Source organism: Anabrus simplex, chromosome 1 (genome assembly GCF_040414725.1).
Source record: "Anabrus simplex isolate iqAnaSimp1 chromosome 1, ASM4041472v1, whole genome shotgun sequence".
Lineage (NCBI taxonomy): Eukaryota > Metazoa > Arthropoda > Insecta > Orthoptera > Tettigoniidae > Anabrus > Anabrus simplex.
In genome coordinates, this window is record NC_090265.1 from 192,984,387 (window position 1) to 193,005,688 (window position 21,302).

At 37.9% G+C, this 21,302-nt stretch overlaps 1 protein-coding gene across 1 annotated transcript in view; it reads left to right on the forward strand.

Moving 5' to 3' along the window:
- Myo95E (Myosin 95E) overlaps positions 1 to 21,302 on the forward strand; it is a 503,326-nt gene that overhangs the window by 229,006 nt on the left and 253,018 nt on the right. Inside the window, exons 9-10 of the mRNA XM_067140340.2 lie at positions 1,604 to 1,751; positions 10,215 to 10,367. Coding sequence (XP_066996441.1) covers positions 1,604 to 1,751; positions 10,215 to 10,367 — 301 coding nt within the window. The remainder of the gene's footprint in view (positions 1 to 1,603; positions 1,752 to 10,214; positions 10,368 to 21,302) is intronic.

A 21,302-nucleotide genomic window follows, 5' to 3' on the forward strand; every position in this document is an offset into this window, starting at 1 on the left:
TAACTCTAAAATATGATATGTCTCCAACTTTGCCACTGCAGGTAGAATGATTTTTTAAAATGAGATCTGTTATCTCTTTAATCCTTCTTTTTAAAGTAATTTCTATTGTCAATAATACAAGACAACAATAATTTCTTAACAAAGGAAAAATATCAATTACTGTAAAATGGGGTGAATCCAATAAAAAATTGGGAATTTTAAAAAAATATCCCATTCACTGCATTTAGATCGCAATTAAAATTTGAAATTTTTTACTATTCCACCTTGATGATGTTAGATCCATAAATTACCGATCTTCTTACCGATGTTGTAGTGATAGGATACTAAATGGTTTATTTTGTCACCTATTCAATACATATAAATTTTACATTTAGGAATTTAGTCTTAATTCCTCTTGAGACATGTTTCGCCCTTCATTGAGGGCATCATCAGTCAAAATTATCACCTCAAGGTATCTGATTAGTATTTAACATGCACAAATTAGTATACATTACAATGGCAAAATTAAGTACGAGAAACTTTTGTACAATGGTGATGGTTAAACAATATAAGTTTAAAGAATAAGAAGTCGGCACCAATGCTTAAAATTACTGGGTAATTATAGCAGAGTTCAGCAGTGGTGCTCTGAAGAATAATTGATGCACTCTTAGGAAATTATAAATTTTAAAATTATTTACAGTATAACACTCGGGGGGAAGGGTATAGTGCTCGGTGTCAATGTTTTTAACAGAAATTACTGCCAATGGTTGGTAACTATACAGTAAATATACATTATCTAAATGAACAGTTGAGAAATTTACAGTTTATATACATATTTACAAGAGAGCAGCTTGGTGAGCAAGGATATAAAAAAGTAAATTACCAAGTGCGTCCGCAACCGACGCGAAATCGGGAGGTTGTGGGTTCGGATCCCACTGGTGTCTGGTTGGCCATTTTTGTTCTGTACTTAACATCTCTTCAATACGTACTAAATGTACGTAACACGACTTAATAGGTTGAAAGTCGGTTTCGATTACAATGCGGTCGTGAAAATTCAATATTCAATGATTTTTATCACTTGCAACGTTGCAGAGAGTTCACAAAATGCTGAAGCTCTGAAACTCTTGATTTGTACCTGTCCAAGTTTGGTTCATTATGGCCTCTGTTGAATAGAATTCCAGCCAAATATCCTTACTATTTCCTCTATGCAGTAGTCTCATGCAGCAAAATGTAGCCAGCAGGTCCTCAAACATTTCATTTGCCCTATGGCCTTACTCTTAAATGTAACCCACTTGAAATATTCAGTCTATCTGTTGGTTGGAGATGACACCGCTTGATTTGATTACAAGTTATTCATCATGAAAATTTCATATGTCTCTGTTATTTCAGTAAGATTTTGTTTAATCACTTGTAATGTTGCACAAAATCTTAGTAGTATTATAATAGTTTTGCAGTGGTTCAGAATCAGCTTTCTCCATTCTTATGATAATATATCTGTAGTTGAAATTTTCATACGTAAACTTTTTATTTATCCAGGACATGTGCAGTTTTTTTTTTTCGGTGAACATCCCCCTTTCTTTGATCAAATATCTTTCCAATAATGCACTTTTGCTTGCTTTTCCAGAGAGCGATGGAAACTCTTGGATTTTCACAAGACGATATTGTAAATGTGTTCAAGGTGGTAGCATCTGTTCTCAAACTTGGGAACATTGGCTTCATTCCCACCAACAATATTGATGGCACTGAAGGGTGTACGATCAACAATGATTACGGTAAGAGGATTGTCAATGTTACTTTTTTATTTTTTTTATTTTTCATTTAAATGTAGTATTGACATTTTAAAAAGTCACAATTCAAGTAGAAATTCTGCTTACATTTTGTATTTACTTACAAATCTTGAACAACATGTATTTTACTTTTGAAATGTGCATGTGTTTTTTTGCACTTGAAGTAATTTTATTGTTTTAGTATTGAGTTACTTGCATCTGCTATCTAAGCTCATGTAATCAAGTATATAGTGTAAATCAGGTGTAAAAGTAATCAGTTAAGGGATATCAAAGCAACATGAAGTTATAAAAGGATAAAGATATATATATATTTTAAATAAAATATACAAAGGTCTATTTTGAATTTTTCACCTTCAAGAATGAGAAAAGAAGAAACCTGTATGGAATGAAACAGCATGGTAACAAATATTGTAAAACTGGTGATGAAGGTAGACTGGAATAGATCAGAAGAAATATTCAAGGCTTGGAGACTGTGCGCAAGGTCATTCTGTATTTCTGATCAGGCAAAGTATTGAATATATTATAGTTTTTATCTTGTCAGCCTTCACTATACTACCTTTATCCACCACTTCCCTTCTACTAATAAATCCTGTGATCTAACCCTTAGTAATGCAGATCAGAAATTCAAACTTAATCTCCTCTTTCTCTTTGTTTTTTTTTAAATTTCTCTCTCTATACTTCTTTGTCTTCTGTAACACACCCTTTTCTCACCTTTCAGCTGCCTATATTTTCATCCTTTCTTACTGCCCAGGTCTCAGTTTGTACAGTACAGTATATTATTTCTTTACTCTTCATTTGTTCATCCTTGTTCTATAGTACTGGTATGTTATGTACATCATGATGTACAGGTGGAATCCTCCTGTTGATTTCAGTATACAGTTTTGAATTCTCTACAAGTAGGGATTGGATAATTTATCATCTATTTTGATCATTTTCTAAAAATTAGCAAGTATTTTTAAAAACAAAATAAGCACTTGTAGATTTCTTTTTTTCTTTTATTCTAAAATTTAATGATTTAAGGACATGACACAATACTGCTCAAATCTACAAAAAAAAATTAACTGGTCAAATATAAATATTGTAAGAAGTGCCCGGCTCCATGGCTAAATGGTTAGCGTGCTGGCCGTGGCCACAAGGGTCCCGCGTTCGATTTCTGGAAATTTTAACCATCATCGGTTAATTTCGCCGGCATGAAGGCTGATGTATGTGTCGTCTTCATCATCATTTCATCTTCATCACTACACGCAAGTCACCTACAGGCGTGAAATCACAAGACCTGCACCTGGCGGGCCAAACATGTCCTCGGACACTCCCGGCACTATCCCATATGCCATTTCATTTCCATTGTAAGAAGTTTTGCATTGCTTTTCTTCAAGTAAGACCTTTTGTCTGTAACCACTGTGCTATAATGGGATAAAACATGCTCGCTGTCAACATTGTTTGATGGGATCCACAATAGATCCCCCAAAAATTAGCATATGCAGAGAACTCTGACTGCACCCCAGTTAATGCAGGCAAGATGTCTCATTTCTCACCTTCCTTCAGTTGATTTCAAATTGTGTCTCTGAGGGAACTGTAATGAATCTGTGGCATGTAATCTTTTATTTGAATATTGCTGAGCTCTCTCACACACCCCACAACTGTATTGATTAATACAGGTTTAGGTTTATTCTCTTCATCTCGCGCACAATGAAGTTCAAACGGGAATGAAGGGAAAAGGAAACATTCATGTCTCACGTTAATCTTGTTTTTCAGTAATAATCAATTTTAAAAATTGTATGAAAACAGAAACAGAGGGGAAAAAACAAACACATATCTCGCATCTTGTAGATATCATGTCTTGGTAATAATCAATACAAAATGTTTGATTGTTGTAAAAATTTATTATTAATTGATTAATTCAATTAATGCCAATCAATAAGAGTGGTTGAGAATGAAGTTTTTGACATTTTTATGTCAAAAACATTGTTTTTGCAAATAAAACAGCTCATTTGTGATGAAGAGCTACAGAATTGCATGTATTTGCTAAATTCCCATTTTGTCACTATTTTAAATTTTAGTAACACAGTGTTTCACCACACCTAACAACTATAAAAAACTCATTTTTTACTCATAAAACAAAAAGGTGCAGTTATCGTAAATGCTACATTTTCCAGTCCCTATCTGTAAGTACCAGTATTTCAATATTTTTACATTTGAATTTTACTGCATGAGCATGCATACACATGCACCCCGCCCCCTCTCTCTCTTTTGCGTGCGCACTCTCTCTCACACACTCTCTTTCTCAACTCCATATGCCCTCATGAGATGATCCATCACAGTTATAAGCAAATAAATTGAAAGTACACTTCCGTGTCTCAGTCCGGTTTGAATTTGAATCTATACTGATTTTCTTGCTGGTATGTTTGTACAGAGTACTGTATACATGATAGGCTCTAATCAGTGAATGTCATTATCATTTATCTATTTTGTCTGATAATGATTCTTCCTTATTATACATATTGTCCCTTTCTTGAAAATAGGTGTTATAATTCCTTTTTGTCAACCTTCTGGGCATTGTTTCTTTTTCTGTAGGTATAGCCTTGAGCTGTCTATAAAACTACTGCAGTCCTAAAGGTCCATCTGTCTTTATCATTTCTTCTACACTTTATCTATTTTACAGCTTTTTGTAGTTTCATATTTTTGTTTGCCAGTTCCCCCTGTGCCATAGCAATGTCTCTTTCCACTTTTCTCCTGGTTGTCAGATAAACAGTACTTGATTTTCCTGAAGAGAAATTCTTGGAACATGCTTATTACATCATATGTCATGCATAATTTTATTTGCACCATTTTAAATTTATTGTTAGTTTTTCCATGCCAGGCAGCACATCAGATAAACTTAGATTTATATTCAGACATTTGCTGTAATGATCTTGTGCAGATTTATAGTTCATATATGATAAAATTGACTGTATGTGTCATGCTTCTTGTGCTTTAAGACAATGAGAACCTCTAGACTGCATATTCTTACATCTTTGAAAATAAACATCTTCACTCTTCCTGTTTTTTTTTTTTTTTTTTTTTTTTTTTTTTTACATTTCTGTATAATAGTTTTTTTATATTCTAGGTTCCCAACTTCCCTTCCCTTCCCTTCCCTTCCCTTCCCTTCCCTTCCCTTCCCTTAGCAACTGCTTTGTTATGTATTCCTTTTATTTCAGTTTATCTCTTCCTTAACTTTTTCTTTCACTCTTATCAGTCCATCAGGGTTTCACTTCTGCCTCCCTTTCTATTGCATATTCAGCTTGAATACCAGAACCATTAACAAACTTCTAGCTCTTTATGTTACAGTTACATAAAGGAGATCATTTTCTATGTCTTTTATACAAGTGATCAGCAAAGCCTTGGCATAAATGACTGCAATATTCCTATAAGAATTTGTAAAGCTTTCAAGAGAAAGTGTGGTACTAGCTGTGTAACTATCAAATTGCAGTTTAGAGCTAAGTAAATAATGAAACTTTCCTCCGTTGGCTTGTTCCTGTATATTTATAGCAAATATATAAAACAAAACTTTATAAGATGGGTATACTGTATTTCAAAAATGATTTGTAGGTTAGGACCTACTGTGGTAGGCTACATGATTTCTGTCATCAGTGTTTCAGTTAACCTATGTTTAAAGTAATTATACCTTCTACCAGTAATATGATTTTTGGGTCAACTTAATGACTGTATGTGTCATACTTCTTGTGCTTTAAGACAATGGGAACCTCTAGACTTTTATGTAAAGAGTGCTTTTGTGATCAAATCTTCAGATTTTAAAAATTTCAATATTAAAATATGACTGTGGGTGTACTTTGGTTGACTGCTAATAATATCTATGGCTTAGTATCTAGACCTCACTGACCGGGCGAGTTGGCTGTGCGGTTTGAGGCACACAGCTGTGAGCTTGCATCCGGGAGATAGTGGGTTCGAACCCCACTGTCGGCGGCTCTGAAGATAGTTTTCCATGATTTCCCGTTTTCACATCAGGCAAATACTGGAGCTGTACCTTAATTAAGACCATGGCCACTTTCTTCCCACTCCTAGGCCTTTCCTATCCCATCGTCGATAAGACCTATCTGTGTCAGTGTGACATAAAGCAGATTGAAAAAACAAAACACCTCACTGAAAAATGAGTTATGGGTCCAAATAGAAAAATAATTTTCTGTGGCCTTCTTCATGTTTATTTAATTGTTAATAATTTGCTAGTGGTTTTAACATTACACTAACACATCAAAGATTTCCGGTGACGCAGGGATGGGAAGGCAGCAGCCATAGCCTTAATTAAGGTACAACCCCAGTAATTTGCCTGGTGTGAAAATGGGAACCCACAGAAAATCATTTTCAGGGCTGCAGGAATCAAACCTACCAGTTCTTGAATGCAACCTCACAGCTACACAACCCTAACCGTGTGGCCAACTCATCGGTTATCAGTAAAATGCTTTTAAAAAGTGTAGTGGGTGAACACCTCATTTTAGAAAATACAGTACTGACATTTTTAAAATATGAATTATTATGAAAATATCTATTACTTTTCCCATTATTTTTAGGGTCAAGAAACACATTTATGCAGTCAGAATTTGTTGCCTAGGTTTATTGATACTCTTCTCGGTGCTATTTGAAATGCACGTTAAATAAGAATGTTTTCTTTCTTGGTAGTTTTTTTCTGAAGAGAAATTCTTGGAACTTGCTTATTACATCATATGTCATGCATAATTTTATTTGCACCATTTTAAATTTATTGTTAGTTTTTCCATGCCATTAAAATTTTTGTCGCAAAGGACCTTGAAAGATGTTTGTAATTTTTACAATTACGATATCAGTTAAACTTAGATTTATATTCAGACATTTGTTGTAATGATCTTGTGGAGATTTATAGTTCATATATGACAAAATTGAACTAAGTCAAAATGATGTAAGAGGCATTTTGATGTTAGCAATTAGGTATTTTCAAAAATGAGTGAGGAGACAATGTATCCTTTACAATATGTCCTTTACTAAGTAAGAGTTCTGAACTGTGAAAACTGCTATCTTTCCAATTTTGTAGCTATAATGTGAAAGCTTATAAATTTAAAAATACCGTACAATGATAGAGAAACTGACAAATATCTATGAGACATACAGTTACTTTATCCTGTAATTTTAGCTTATGAATAAACTTCTTACAATCTATTGCATAACTTATCATGCTTCCGAGCCATGTAGAAAATATTAATTTTTAGTCCATCAGAACAGTTTTCATTATGTTCATATAGAGCTACACAACTAGCCACTGATTAACTTACAAAAATAAACTAACAACAAAAATAATATTCAGAACTATTATTTCACCAAAATAACATGTTGCTTGACATGGAATTTGTTTATGATATTTCTGTGTGTATATGCATTTGGTAATAATAAAGTGTGTGCATGGTTTTTGTCATTATCTGAAAATGATGTACCCCTGAGATCAACTTGACACTGATAAAGCCTGTTGGATATTTTCTATTACTTTGCTGCCATCATGCACCAGTCAATCTTTCCTATAACAGTTCACATATAACCCAATCTTATTACATTTATAGCTGTTGATACAAATAACTTCAAAGAGTATATAATGCAGAAGAACAGTATGGTATCAGAATAGAACAAGCAAGGAAAAGACTAAAAATTAAGCTTATTTTTCCAAATAATAAAGTAGTCTGTTGTAACTCTCCACATCTTCCTGTTTAGTAATAAAACTTTATGTAGCTTACAGAAAGTTAGCACAGTTATTTGTAAAAAAAAAAAGCATCTCCCATTCTCCTTCTCCATAAATATTCTCTTAGAGCCAGCCAACCTTCTGTTCAAAGATCAAGATGTCCCCTCAATGAGTGTTGACGCCTGTCCTCCTGATGAAGTTGGGAAGCAGAAACAAGCTCACTGAGGGCTGAGAAGAAATACCGTGGATGTTGAAGTATAGGAATTGATGAGGAGAGAGTCTGTCTGTCTGAAGATGACTGTGTATGAAGATGTCCTTCTCCTTTTGTGTGTTCATGATTGTCTTTATTCTCCTTTCCTACTGCTGTCTTTTAAAATGGTGTTTTTCCTATTATGTGTTTCTATATAAATATTGTGCAGAACACAGAAAAACCAACAGGAAGAGAGGAACAATTTCACTATCCCTTTCAGTATGCTGGAATTAGACAAGATCATTAAAGAAAGTAAGACTGGCAAGGCAGCGAGCCTAGGTGATACCCGGTCTGAACAAATTAAGGACTTTGCACTTAAAACCAAAGAATGGCTTTGGCAGGTTTTCAACAATTGTATGAGCAAATACCAGATACCAGAGATGTGGCGTCAGTCTAGAGTAATTGCCCTACTGAAACCTGGAAAGGAGGGCATTGATCCAAAAGATTTCAGACCTATAACGCTTCTGTGTCACCTCTACAGATTGTTCAAAAGATGATTTTAAATCGTATTTTACCTGCCATTGACCCATTACTAATACCACAGCAGTGTGAGTTTTTTCCTGGCAAGAGTTGTACTGGACAATTACTGAATCTAACACAGTTTATAGAGGATGGAAATGAAACCCAAACAATCACAGGTGCAGTCTTCATGGATCTCTCAGCAGCATATGATACTGTCAACCATCAAATACTTCTGGACAACGTCAACAATCTGACGAACGATAATGGTTTAACTAGACTCATCACTACGCTTCTCCAGAACTGAAGTTTTTTTGTTGACTTCCAAGGACAGCGTAGCCGTTGGAGGATACAGAAATATGCTCTAAACCAAGGAAGTGTATTGGCTCCATTACTTTCTAGTGTTTACATGAATGATCAGCCAGTATTTTTAAACACCAGCAGTTTCCTGTATGCTGGTGACCTTATCCTGGCCGAACAGAGCACAGATTTTGAAACAGTTGAAACAAATCTGTCTAATGCCCTTGAATGTCTGTCAAGCTATTACATTGAAAACCAGTTAAAACCCAATCCTACAAAAACTCAGGTGTGTGCTTTCCACATGAAGTACAAGGAAGCTCATAGTGAACTTGAAATAATGTGATTTGGTATCAAATTACAGAACTGTGACACTCCAAAATATCTGGACGTAACCCTTGACAGAAATCTTACATTCAAGAAGCACTGCATGAATTGCAATCTCAAAGTGTCAGCAAGGAATAACCTACTTTGTAAATTGGCTGGTTCACAGTGGGGTAATTAACCGCAAACCCTCCGTACATCTGCAGTGGCACTTTGTTATTCCATAGGAGAATATGCATGTCCTGTTAGGTATTCATCATCCCATGCCAGACAGATGGATGTAGCCCTCAATGAGACATGCAGGCTAGTGACTGGCTGCTTAAAGTCTACTCCAGTTGACAAACTCTATTGTCTTGCAGGGATTGCTCCACCTTGTATTCTAAGGAAAGTAGCTGCAGGCAAGGAGAGGACTAGGTGGAGCAACAAAGTACTCATCCCCTACATGGCCATACACCTCCAGCCCAGAGACTGAAGTCAAGAAAAAGTTTCCTATGAACGTCCAAGGAACTAACTGGATCACCTGATACTGCAAGAAAACAGCTTTGGAAAGCCAAGGTCCCCATCATCCCAGGACAGATGACAGTTGCAGAATGTTTGCCACCTGGATGTCATGAAGACTGGTATGTCTGGAAGTCCTTGAACAGTCAACCTAACAAGATGGGGCTATATTGATACTAGCAATATCAAATGTGACTGTGCTGAAGAACAAACTATGCAACATATGCTCCAGTGTTCATTGTGTAAATTTTCCCGCTTTGAAGATGATATGCACTTGATTTTGCGAGGTTCTGGTTTAGATTGGTGTGAAGTGGTGCTTTGATTTAAATCTCTATTATAGTTTGTTATGTAGTTTAGTATGCATAATTGAACTGTATAAATTATGTTTCTGATATTATTATTATTATAATAATAATAATAATAATAATAATAATAATAATAATAATAATAATAATAATAATAATAATAATAATAATAATAATAATAATAATAATAATAATAATAATAATAATAATAATAATAATAATAATAATAATAATAATAATAATAATAATAATAATAATAATAATAATAATAATAATAATAATAATAATAATAATAATAATAATAATAATAATAATAATAATAATAATAATAATAATAATAATAATAATAATAATAATAATAATAATAATAATAATAATAATAATAATAATAATAATAATAATAATAATAATAATAATAATAATAATAATAATAATAATAACAACTGTGGATCCATCCAACAGGCCACATAGGATTATGACTTGATCTATCCCTATGAAATCTACCAACATCATACTTGGAGTCATATTTCTCAGGTTCCTTAAAATTAGAACAAATAGAACCATGTCAAGGTGATCTTACCAGTTTATTACCCTAAGAAGTACATACATCTTTACAGAGCTGTTTGAGGTGTGCCAACTGCTGGAAACAGATATGGCTGACCTGGCCGCAAGTCTCACGCAACGCACAGTCTCGGTTTGCGCACCTAAATGTTGCTCTCCTCTCCCGCACCTGCAGAAGCAGGGTTCGCCCTCAAAAAGCATGAGCAGAGGTACAGCACATCAATGCTTTCTTGCTGATCACTACCAGCATGAATAGATTTTAATGCCATTGCAAGGGCTTTTAACGTTGGAACTATCACAATCTTCACTATGTTCATTAAAGCCAAGGCAATGGAATACCACCCTCATGTTTTTCCAGTAGGGTAGAATGCATGTGTGATTATAATAGATTTTTTGTCCATTAGAATTCATCATATTGTTCTTGAGACAGCAACTAACTCCTCCATACATTGCTTTGCATGCTGTACAGATTGAAAGTGGCTTGTATGGTATTCTGTTGGCTCTCCCTGATATCAAATATGTGCACTATATCATGTCTCTGATTGATTAGCATTTAATATAAATGCAATCAAAGTTAAATATGACTGTAATCTCTAATAATACTCATAACCTGAGAATTATCTCCACAGTCTTCAGTAGTGTCCCTCGCCCTATTAGAGTCTTTGCTGTTAAAGATTTCCTATTTTTTCCTGAAATGTTACCTTATATGCCTTTGTACATAAAAAGAGTATTTATCTTATTCATCCAAGCACATTTTCCTCATGCATCAGATGACAGTCACCTCTAAATATTATTCTTTGTGGTCACATGAAGAATGAATCACTAAATAGTGATTTTCATTAATGATGAAGATCATGTCATCACCATTCAGGTTAGAACAGAAGCTTTTCAAAATTTTAGATACACTTGCTGTCTAATATTGGAAGAACCAGCTAAAAAGAAAGCACAACAAAAACATAATATTCAATTTTCATTTTGATAATAACATGAACATGAACCTTTGAGGTCACTTAAGAACCATTCTATAATACTGCATAATTCCCAAGAATACTTGTGAGTTATTCTGGATAGTTCTTTAATACATAATAAATTAAACTGATTACTAGAAACAACAGGGGCTGCCCAGCTGAGGCAGTAAAGGCATGCTTGGTTCACCTGGAAGGACATGGGTTTGCTTCCCTGTCAGGAAGTAAAAACATTTAACAGTCGAGATTTTCACTTCCAGGAGGTGCCCATAGCCCTGAGGTTCACTCTATCTGCACCAAAAATGACTACCAGGTTAATTTCTGGGGGCAAAAATGGCAAGGAATAGAGCTAACCACTTTAACCCACCAAGTGGCTAGGTTGTGGATAGTGGAAGCCTTTACCTTCCACCCCTCCAAGGCCTGTATGGAGAGGACTAGAAACTGTATTGTACATAAACTGACAGGTGCAACATGTGGTGCTCATTTAATTGCACTCGAGTCATATACCCTTTGGGATGTACTACTTTGCAGTTGAATGCACTTGAGTGGTGAGGTAAACATCCTGCCCTGCAGAAACTGGATGTGATATTTTGTACCACAAATTGTTCTAGTTCCATACCTTTGGAGAAGCTGAATTGTATTTGCTTGACATACACTTTCCAGTATCTGACATGAAACAGCACTCAAGAAAGAGAATACGTAGACAGCATATCAGTTACTTCCTTTTTATGGATATTATCCAACATCAAAATCGACTTTCAACCTATTAGGTTGTGTTACGTACATGTAGTACATTTTGAAGATATGTTAAGTACAGAACAAAGATGGCCAACTGGACACCAGTGGGATCCGAACCCATAACCTCCAGATTTCACGTCGGTTGCTCTACCAATTGAGCTATGGTGGCCTAGGTTATCTTTGTTCTGTTGGAAAGGATCTAAGCTACAGGTCTGGCACTACTGTCATTACACTGTAGAGTGTGTGGAAGTTGCCAATTGTGCACTAAGTCAATGAATGTTGGCCATTTTTGTTCTCTACGTAACATCTCTTCAACACGTACTACATATATGTAACATGGCCTAATAGGTTGAAAGTTGATTTCGATTACAATGCGGTCGTGAAAATTCAATATTCATTATCCAACATGTTCATAACTCAGTTGTAGGGACACTGCAAGCAAGGATACAGCAGTAGCGTACTAGAAGAATTTCTACTCCTAAATGAACAACTTCCTCCTGGTTACATCGAAGACTGGACAACTTGGAAGTCAGTCAATAGACTATGCCTCAATGCTAGGCAACTTACAGAGATAGGGCTTTTCTGTAGAGCTGAACCAATCTGCTGCTGTGTAGTTTCTGGCCAGCCAGATACCTAGTTAAGTTCATTGTAGTTCTGGAATTTTTAAGACATAGGTGTTTCCAAGAAGTCGTAAAGGATCTCTCCACCACCTCCCTACCAATCTTTACATAATATGCTGACAGTGAACAAAAACCAGTTGCTGTAGAGCCCTTATTAGAAGGTTGCAAAGTTATCAGTACCATTTCAGAGTTTAGAATTTAGTTACTGTTTGGATGTGAAGTTGTAAATACTGTGTAATTTATGTGGCTTTGTCATTTTGAAATTTAGTAATTACAGTATTATTCATTGAAAAACAAACACGGAGAAAAATGTGGAAACCTCATCTTTGATGTTTGCCTAGGGACATGGTTTCTTTGCACTTGAGTGGGTAAGCTGGAGGATAAAGTATCTATGTCCAGAAATATAGCCAATGTACCCAATATGTGCCCTTGAAGAGTTCCAATCACTACTGATATGCATTTAGGGCAATCACTCAGGTGGCAGATTTGAGATCATTATTGTTTACATATTTTGCATTTTCTACATGTTATTTTCCTTTTTGTTATGAGAACTAAATGTGAAAAATATATAGAAGATTTGTTCAGAAGCAGGACACAGCACTTACTATTACAGAAATATTATTTTGTAAAGGGCAATTCTCAAACTAGTACATGCTTTTGAGAAGGAAAGCCCACCACTTCATCCACACAGTGTACAGGAAACTAACACACCAATCACTATCTCAGCAAGGACTCCATTACTCAGAACAGAAGTGATTGTGATGAAGACTGTCCTTGAGTAAGCTAAAAAATTATGTCAGATGGAACTGTACTAGAATGAAGTGGAACACTTCTCAGTTTTACAAGCTAATGAGATCAAGAAGGATGTTTGAGACTCCTTCACACTAGGAGAAGAAACAGAAAGACATACATGAGAGAAAGACATTCCTTCTTTACAAACAATTATTAATGATAGGATCAGTATGTTGGTGACCAAGGGGCCTCTAGCTGAGACTGATATGGCTGTCACTTACTTGTGCCAACCTCCTTGCTTTCATCTTTCCTACCTGACCTACCTTGGTCAACTCTTGATCTCTTCTGACCCTGATGGTGTTAGGTTTGTGAGGCCTAGGGTGTTTTTCATTTGCATGCTGTTTGTAGACCTTCCCTTTCTTTTGTAGGTACCTTCATTCTTTGAAAAGATGGGCCTCTTCCTTTTTTCCTGTTCTGATTTCTGTTAAGAGAGAATGGTTGGCCAGTTGTACTTCCTCTTAAAACAATAATCACCAGCAACAGGCACTACCAGTAATCTGAATATTGTGAGTAATGACATAACAGATATAACCAATGGAAGGGAGGATGGTAGATTACATCCATGATATCTCCTGCGTGTTGTAAGAGGCAACTAAGATAGGACCTCAGGGGACTTTAGCTTAGGAGCATAGGTTAGTGACCACAGGACCTCTAGCTAAGTCTGTCATTGCTTCAACATGTGTCAGCCTCCTGTCTTTCTTCTTACCTATCTGACTTCTCGTGATCAACTATTGTTTCCTTCTGTACACAGTGGTATTGGGTTTTTATGTAATTATGTAATGGTATTGGGTTTGTGAGGTTTAGGGAGTTTTTCATTTCCATGCCCTTCATGGCCCTATTGCTTTTACCAATACTTTCATTCTTTAAAGGTTCAGATCTCCTCCTGAAGCAATAACCACTACCACCTAGCTGAGACCAGCATTGTTTATACTTGCTAGACTCTTCAGTCTCATCTTTCCTTTTGGACCTCCCTTGGTAAACTATTGTTTCTTTCCGGCCAATGGTCAAGTTTGGAGACATTGTTTTCACACTCTTAATGCTCCTTGCATTTCTTTTGCTGACATCTTCATTCTTTGAAGAGTTGGACCTCTTTCATTTTTCTCTTCATTGTTAATGGATGGGGACATTTCGTAGACCCCTGAAGTAGTGTGTGGCAACCCTGCCCACGTAAGTTCCAGAACACATTGACCTGCAGCATCTGGTATCTGTCCCATCTCAGGGTTATGAGAGAAGACCTCAGCGGATTCAAAAGTGGCATAGGTGGACATCATTACAGAGGAGATGGAAGAAGGGGCAACCGATTACTCAGGGGGTTAAATTGAATACAACCTGCTGCCTTTCAACTGCAGTGTGGGAGAATCGGAGTAACCCTATATTGACAATTCTCTGAAATGTTATGCTTAGCAGGCCAGTGGAAGAGATATGAACTCGTTGCTGTCGAAAGGAAAAAGATCCTTGGAAAAAACTCTATTAACCGAACAGGACCTTTGATGACCATACTATAAATGATAGTGATAAATCAAATGATCACAAGCAGAAGCATCCAATGAAAAATTCTTGAAGAAAATAGAAACACTTATATCATTACTATTACTCAATGCTTTTTTTTCTGAAAGAAAGTTAACTGGTACTGGTACTCACTCAACTCATCCCATACATAGAGTGCAGGCTACAGTTTCTGTGGTGTCATATAGTCCTATTATACTACCAGGTAGCCAGTTGCAGTAAATTAGTTAAAAATTAATTGAAAACACACAATGTCTAATCCAGTCTATAGGGCAAAACACAACTTAGCCTAATCATTACATTAACTTTCAGACTTCAACACAGGTAACTACAATGTTAGTAAAAATGATGACATGGCATTAGTACCTTTTCTATTACAGTAACTTTCACATCATACCCATGATGCTGGTGCTGCCGTCTTCACCTGACTGATCTTTGCTCTTTGTGTTGGTCATGAGGTGTCTTCTTTTCAGGTACCAAGAGTTGACATATGTTAGGTCGCAAATCTCATAGAAGAGGACCTACCAGCTAAGGGAGTAACCCGATAGTGACAATTCTCTGAAATGTTATGCTTAGCAGGCCAGTGGAAGAGAACTCATAGTTGTCAGATGTAGAAAAGCCCTTGTTGGTGTCATTGTAAGTTCATTTGCAAGAAACCATATTCACATTCAGAGGTAGAAATGGGAATGCTATTCATGGTGTTTACAAGTGGTAGTAGTGACGCATTTTCTTCTCAACCCCAGAAATTCATGATAACCACTTAAAACTTGCCTGTCTTGAATCCATAATTGCCTACAAAAATTTTGTACTTCAACTTCACCAAAAGTGACATTTTTCTGAATATTATCCGGCCAATATTCAGGATATAGTACTTTTGTCCATTTAGGAATTTGTGTGTCGTCTTTTGTTAACAGGCGATTTTCCATCCATTGTCTTAAGCTGTCATAGAACATTTCAGGAGCAAGAGAGCTTCTTGCACTGGCAGCTCAACTTTCTTCTCTCTTCTCCAGGGTAACCCCCACAAATTTCAAATTCTCAGGTGCACTTCGAGCTTCATGATAGTAAGACCCCATGTGTTTGTTTATTTCTAAAGGAGATTCCAAACACCAATTTTCACATTTTTAAACTGTTCAGTTTTTGAGATATAGGTATACTCATTTTAAAAATTCTACCCCCCCCCACCTTTCCACCACCTTAGTGATGGAATATCAAAAAATTCTTCCTTAGTGATCATCTACCCTCTAACATAACTGTGTCCCCAAAATTTCATTTCTTTATGTCCAGTAGTTTTGGCTCGGCGATGATCAATCAGTCAGTCAGGACATGTTATTTTTCAAAGAAGTTGAAAACTCATTGAACATCTCCCTTGGTACATACATTAATCCAATCCATAATTCCTCTTCTGATAAAGGTATTTGCACCATTTGTCCTTTTGAATTCCATCTTTATCTTTCCTACTTTTAAAGACTTCATTCCAGCTTATTCTTCTACTAATGTCATTCCATGTCATATTTTCAGTGACAGTTTGGAACAAACTGGTTAGTTGAGCAGCTCATCGCCTTACTCCCAAGTTCTCCCAGCCCAAAGTTTGCAACATTTTCATAACATTACTCTTTTGTCAGGAAAATATTCTTGCTGTCTATAAAACTGTTACTTTTACTCAGCATCAGATATAACCGGCTACCGCTACATGCACATCTCACTTGCTGGGTTCGGCCAACTGCAGCGGCTGGCGATGTATAGGCCTAATCGCGGACGTTGAAGGTCAACGAACGAGTTTATTGTACTATGGTATGGTCATTCTGCCCTTGAGCTTTTCGTGCACATACCTCACAATTTCATCTTTGACTTCTTTAAAGCGTCCTTGTTGCAGACCACTGAATGCACTTTTTTTTTGTACAGTACACATTTTTGTAAGCTATCTTCATCTTGTATCATAGCCACCTAGAGGGTAACACCATCTCTGGCCAAGAGATGTGGGCGGGTTGGGGAGATGTGATGGAAGAAGGAGGTGGATAAAGGATGTGAAGAAGTAGAAAATGGGAGAGGAATTGTACCTATGCCTAAAGGTTGAACGATTGCTTTAATTCAGAAGTACATGTGAGACAGTAGGTGATTTACGGAAAGGTGTGAGGGAAAATGTGGAGTGCAAGTAGGAGAAATGAAGTTCAGAAGGAAGTGCCAGGATAAAGGTGCAAGGTAAGGAGATGAAGAGTAGCTGTCATATGATTGAGAGAAGCGATGAAAAGACGAAGGAGTTCAAACGTTGGGAGGGGTGGGGGAATGAAACCAGTTGGAGGAAAGGGAGGACAAGCTGGTGGAGATGAGTAAACAGGAGGAGGGGCTGGCCGGGGGCAACGAGATGTATGATCAGAGGGTTGGCGACCTGGGGAATGAGAGGGTTCCACTCGATAATGTTGGCCGTGGGCACTGGCACTGGTGGTGATGAGCTGGTGGACGTCATCAGGTGTAGACAGCTGGAGTCGCACCACAAATGTAGGTCCATGGGCGTTCCAAATCTGAATAGCACGTCGGACGGGAACGCCTGCTACACAAAGTTCTTGTAGAACATCCCTGTCGGAGATTTCAGGTGGGATTCTACGTAGCACACAGCTATACACAGCTGGAGGGGACGGTGAAGATGACTGGGTCGATGATGTCTGGGCGGCGGCTGCTGAGGTGTTGGCTGGCGAAGATATCGATGGTGAAGTGGCGACAGTTGAGTCTGGCGTGCATGCAGGGAGTTGCTGAAGGGCAGTGGGCGAAGAAATTGAGAGAGATAATGACATAACAGGTGATGGGTGACAAGTGGTAACCGTTGTGAAGAGAAGAAAGGATACTAGGGGACGTGGTGGTGGTGGTAATGGTGGTCGTTGTTGGGAAGGAGGGTGTTGATGGCTGAAGCATCGTCCGGGATGTGGACTCGTGAACAACTGGGACAAGACTTGGAGTTTCAGAGAGCTGGGCTAGAATGTATGGAGGGGTTGGCACCACTGTGTAGTTCTTACAATGGATCATCGTGCCGGAAGCGAAGAGGCGTCGGGGGGCATCCTCTCCACTGAGATGCACTAGAATCTGCATAGAGGGTGCAGAGGTGTGGCCATCCATCATTCTGTAGGCATTATGTACCGGGAAGTCAGCAGTGAGAAGGTCATCGATGATGTCTTCTTCGGAGATGGCTGGATCCACTCTGGGGATGATACAATAGGTTCGTTCCAACACGAGTCCCTGACTGTCCGATGCATGCGCAGTTGAGAGAAAGTGTTCCAACACACACTAAACCAATCCCGGACTGATGCATGTACTCAGATTCAGCGTTCCAACACACCTCAAACTGCAGTTACTGACCGCCAGAACTCGTCCGCAGCCTGTGGCATGAACCGGTAGTACGGACATGCGCAATGGAATACACGCGCGAGAGAGGAAACTCACTGGACAGACCACGTGCATTTCCACTCCTATTCTGATCGTTGTTCTTCACACATGTGGTTTGTTAACATTGCCATAACCTCTAAGCGGTAATAATTATTTCTAAATCTGTAAATGAATTCTGTTAAGTTACCGGTACTTGTGAATTGAGGAGTAGAAATAATAAATAAGTAATAATTAATAAATACGCAAAAAATGGAAAGGTATAGGGATTTTGTTGAATCTTTATCCAGTGAAGATGAGTCGGATATGCAGTTAGCAGCGCCAAAGAAGCAAGAAAAGTATTTGCATAAGTTTTATTGTTGCTAATGGAATTCCCGAGGTTCTTTCTAATTGCGTCATTCTGATTTCACTGTCCAAACTCAGTAGTGATTATTCTAGTAATCCTGGTACATAAAAACGGAAACCTACTTACCACTTGTTCCACTGCTTTCCTCTCATCCTAGTGGGACCTGGGAGCGAACTGTGTTGCACATTTTGTGGAGGGATGTATTTGCTATTAGCCTACGTCAGGCCTTCCAACTCAAGCACTCAGTGCCGGGCCACACCAGCGATGCACTCTGCAGCACCGTTCCCCTACTTCCCCACCTACCCCACGCACTGGTCGGTGCATGTGTACATAAGAGACAGTACCTTCATTCTCATTCTCTTTCTGTGTGTGTCATTTTCAGTAGAATCTATTCGATAGAACAGACAGAGGAGTAGTTGGTTTCACCTTCGTTAAATATGTCGTTTAATCCTTCATGGCTGGATTCATATTTTGTCCTCAATACCGAAGGGAAAGCCCAGTGTTTAATTTGTCATGTCATTTTGAGCATAATGTCTTCCACCGTCTGACGACACTACCACAATAAACATGTTTCAACCTATGATGACGTTGTTGGCGCAGAATTGCTAAGTTAAAATCGGAAATGCTAAGTTCTTCGGAGGTACGTAATAACTTACTCATTAGGAATTGTTTTACATGCAATTTAGGAGATTTATTTTCGTTTTTGGTTTTGTATTATTAAGAAATGTTTAGAATTAGACTTAGATCTGCTGCTAAGAAAACACACCGGGCAAGTTGGCGGTGCGGTTAGGGGCACTCAGCTGTGAGTTTGCATCCGGGATGATAGTGGGTTCGAACCCCACTGTCGGCAGAACTGAAGATGGTTTCCCGTGGTTTCCCATTTTCAAACCAAGAAAATGCTGGGGCTGTTCCTTAATTAAGGCCACGGCCACGTCTTCCCATTCCTAGCCTTTTCCTATCCCATCATCGCCATAAGACCTATTTCAAAAATGAACCCACAAAGATAATTATTTTAATTATTTTATCTCCGTGTCCCACAGATACTTGAACCCAACACTTTAGAAGGTGCAGTTCGAGCACGTTATAGGCTATTGTTGTTCTGAAAATCACAAAAAACAGATGTTTTCAATTCTGAATTTAAATAAATGGAGAACTAGGACTTCTCTGTCTGATGCAGACTTAGAGGCTGTACTTAGAATGCCTACTGCCACAAAAACGATGTCAGCAATCGACTTAAATGCTAAATGTACATTAAGGCAAATGCAAAGTATGTACAGAATAAATTGTGTTTTTATGTGTTCACAGAACTGTCATAAATAATATTGTTTTCATAAGCTGCGCGCTGACTTGGCGACCTGTGGTTCTGCCTCTGCCACTTCCCCTCCTTCCCCCACCACCTCAACGGTGCTATAGCACAGTGCTGGGGCTGCTGCTGGGGCTGGCCGGGGCCGTGGGAGCACCTCAGTTGGAATCGCTTGGCCTACATGTTTCTCCATTGGTTGGTTGGTTGGTTGGCTGGTTCGTAGGGAGTTGTGTGTCTATGAAGAGCATGTATTAAGACGAACACATCACCCAGTTCCTGCGTTCGTGGAATTATCCAGACCTGGCCAGGAATTGAACCTGCGACTCTATGAACCGAAGGTTGTGATAATGACCTTTGAAAATAGTGTATTATGATGATAAATAATGAAGAACATGCAATATTTATTTTTAAACTGAGTGAGCTGGGCGCGCAGCTGTGAGCTTGCATTCAGGAGATAATGGTTTCGAACGCCACTGTCGGCAGCCATGAATATGGTTTTCTGTGGTTTCCCCATTTTTTTTTTTGCTAGTTGCTTTACGTCGCACCGACTCAGATAGGTCTTATGGCGACGATGGGACAGGAAATGGCTAGGAGTGGAAAGGAAACGGCCGTGGCCTTAATTAAGGTACAGCCCCAGCATTTGCCTGATGTGAAAATGGGAAACCACGGAAAACCATTTTCAGGGCTGCCGATAGTGGGGTTCGAACCTCCTATCTCCCAAATACTGGACACTGGCCGCAATTAAGCGACTGCAGCTATCGAGTTCGGTTCCCCATTTTTACACCAGGCAAATGCTGGGGCTGTACCTTAATTAAGGCCACAGTCGCTTCCTTCCCACTCCTAGCCCTTTCCCTTCTCATCATCGCCATGACCTATCTGTATCGGTGCGACGTAAAGCAGCTTGTAAATTTATTTTTACGTTTGTAGCTTGAGATTTACTATGCCTAACAAAAATGTGACATTATCAGCAGTTCCCTTACACAGTATTTTCTGCCGAGTATTGGGAGCTGAAAGCCTTTATTTTTTTCCTTATATCCTCAACCATAATCTCCTTTAATGCCCTCCGCTGTCTCGGTGTATTTCTTTAATCCCAAATATTTAGATATGTATAAACATTTATGTTTTGTCCAAGTTCTTTTATCAAAGATTATAACATTTCTTTGATCCAAGTTACTTAAATCATAGTTCCTTAAATGTGAAATACAGGCCTAAGGCTTGGAGGCAGATATCCCTCCCTAACCAATTAAAATTAACATAAACCATGTGTGTGTATTTCATATTTTATTCATTTTTAAAATACTTGTTGTACCGTGTTCTGTATACAGGGTGGGCCATTTTAATCTACCTTAGCAAATATCTCCAAAACTACACATCGGATTTAAAAAATGGGTAATATAAGTTCTTTGTCTCGGCAGGGGACATCCAGTGATAACAAACTCCACCCCCTACCCACACCCCCTGGGGTTGAGAGAGGGGGGAGAAGGAAATCTTAAATAGGAACT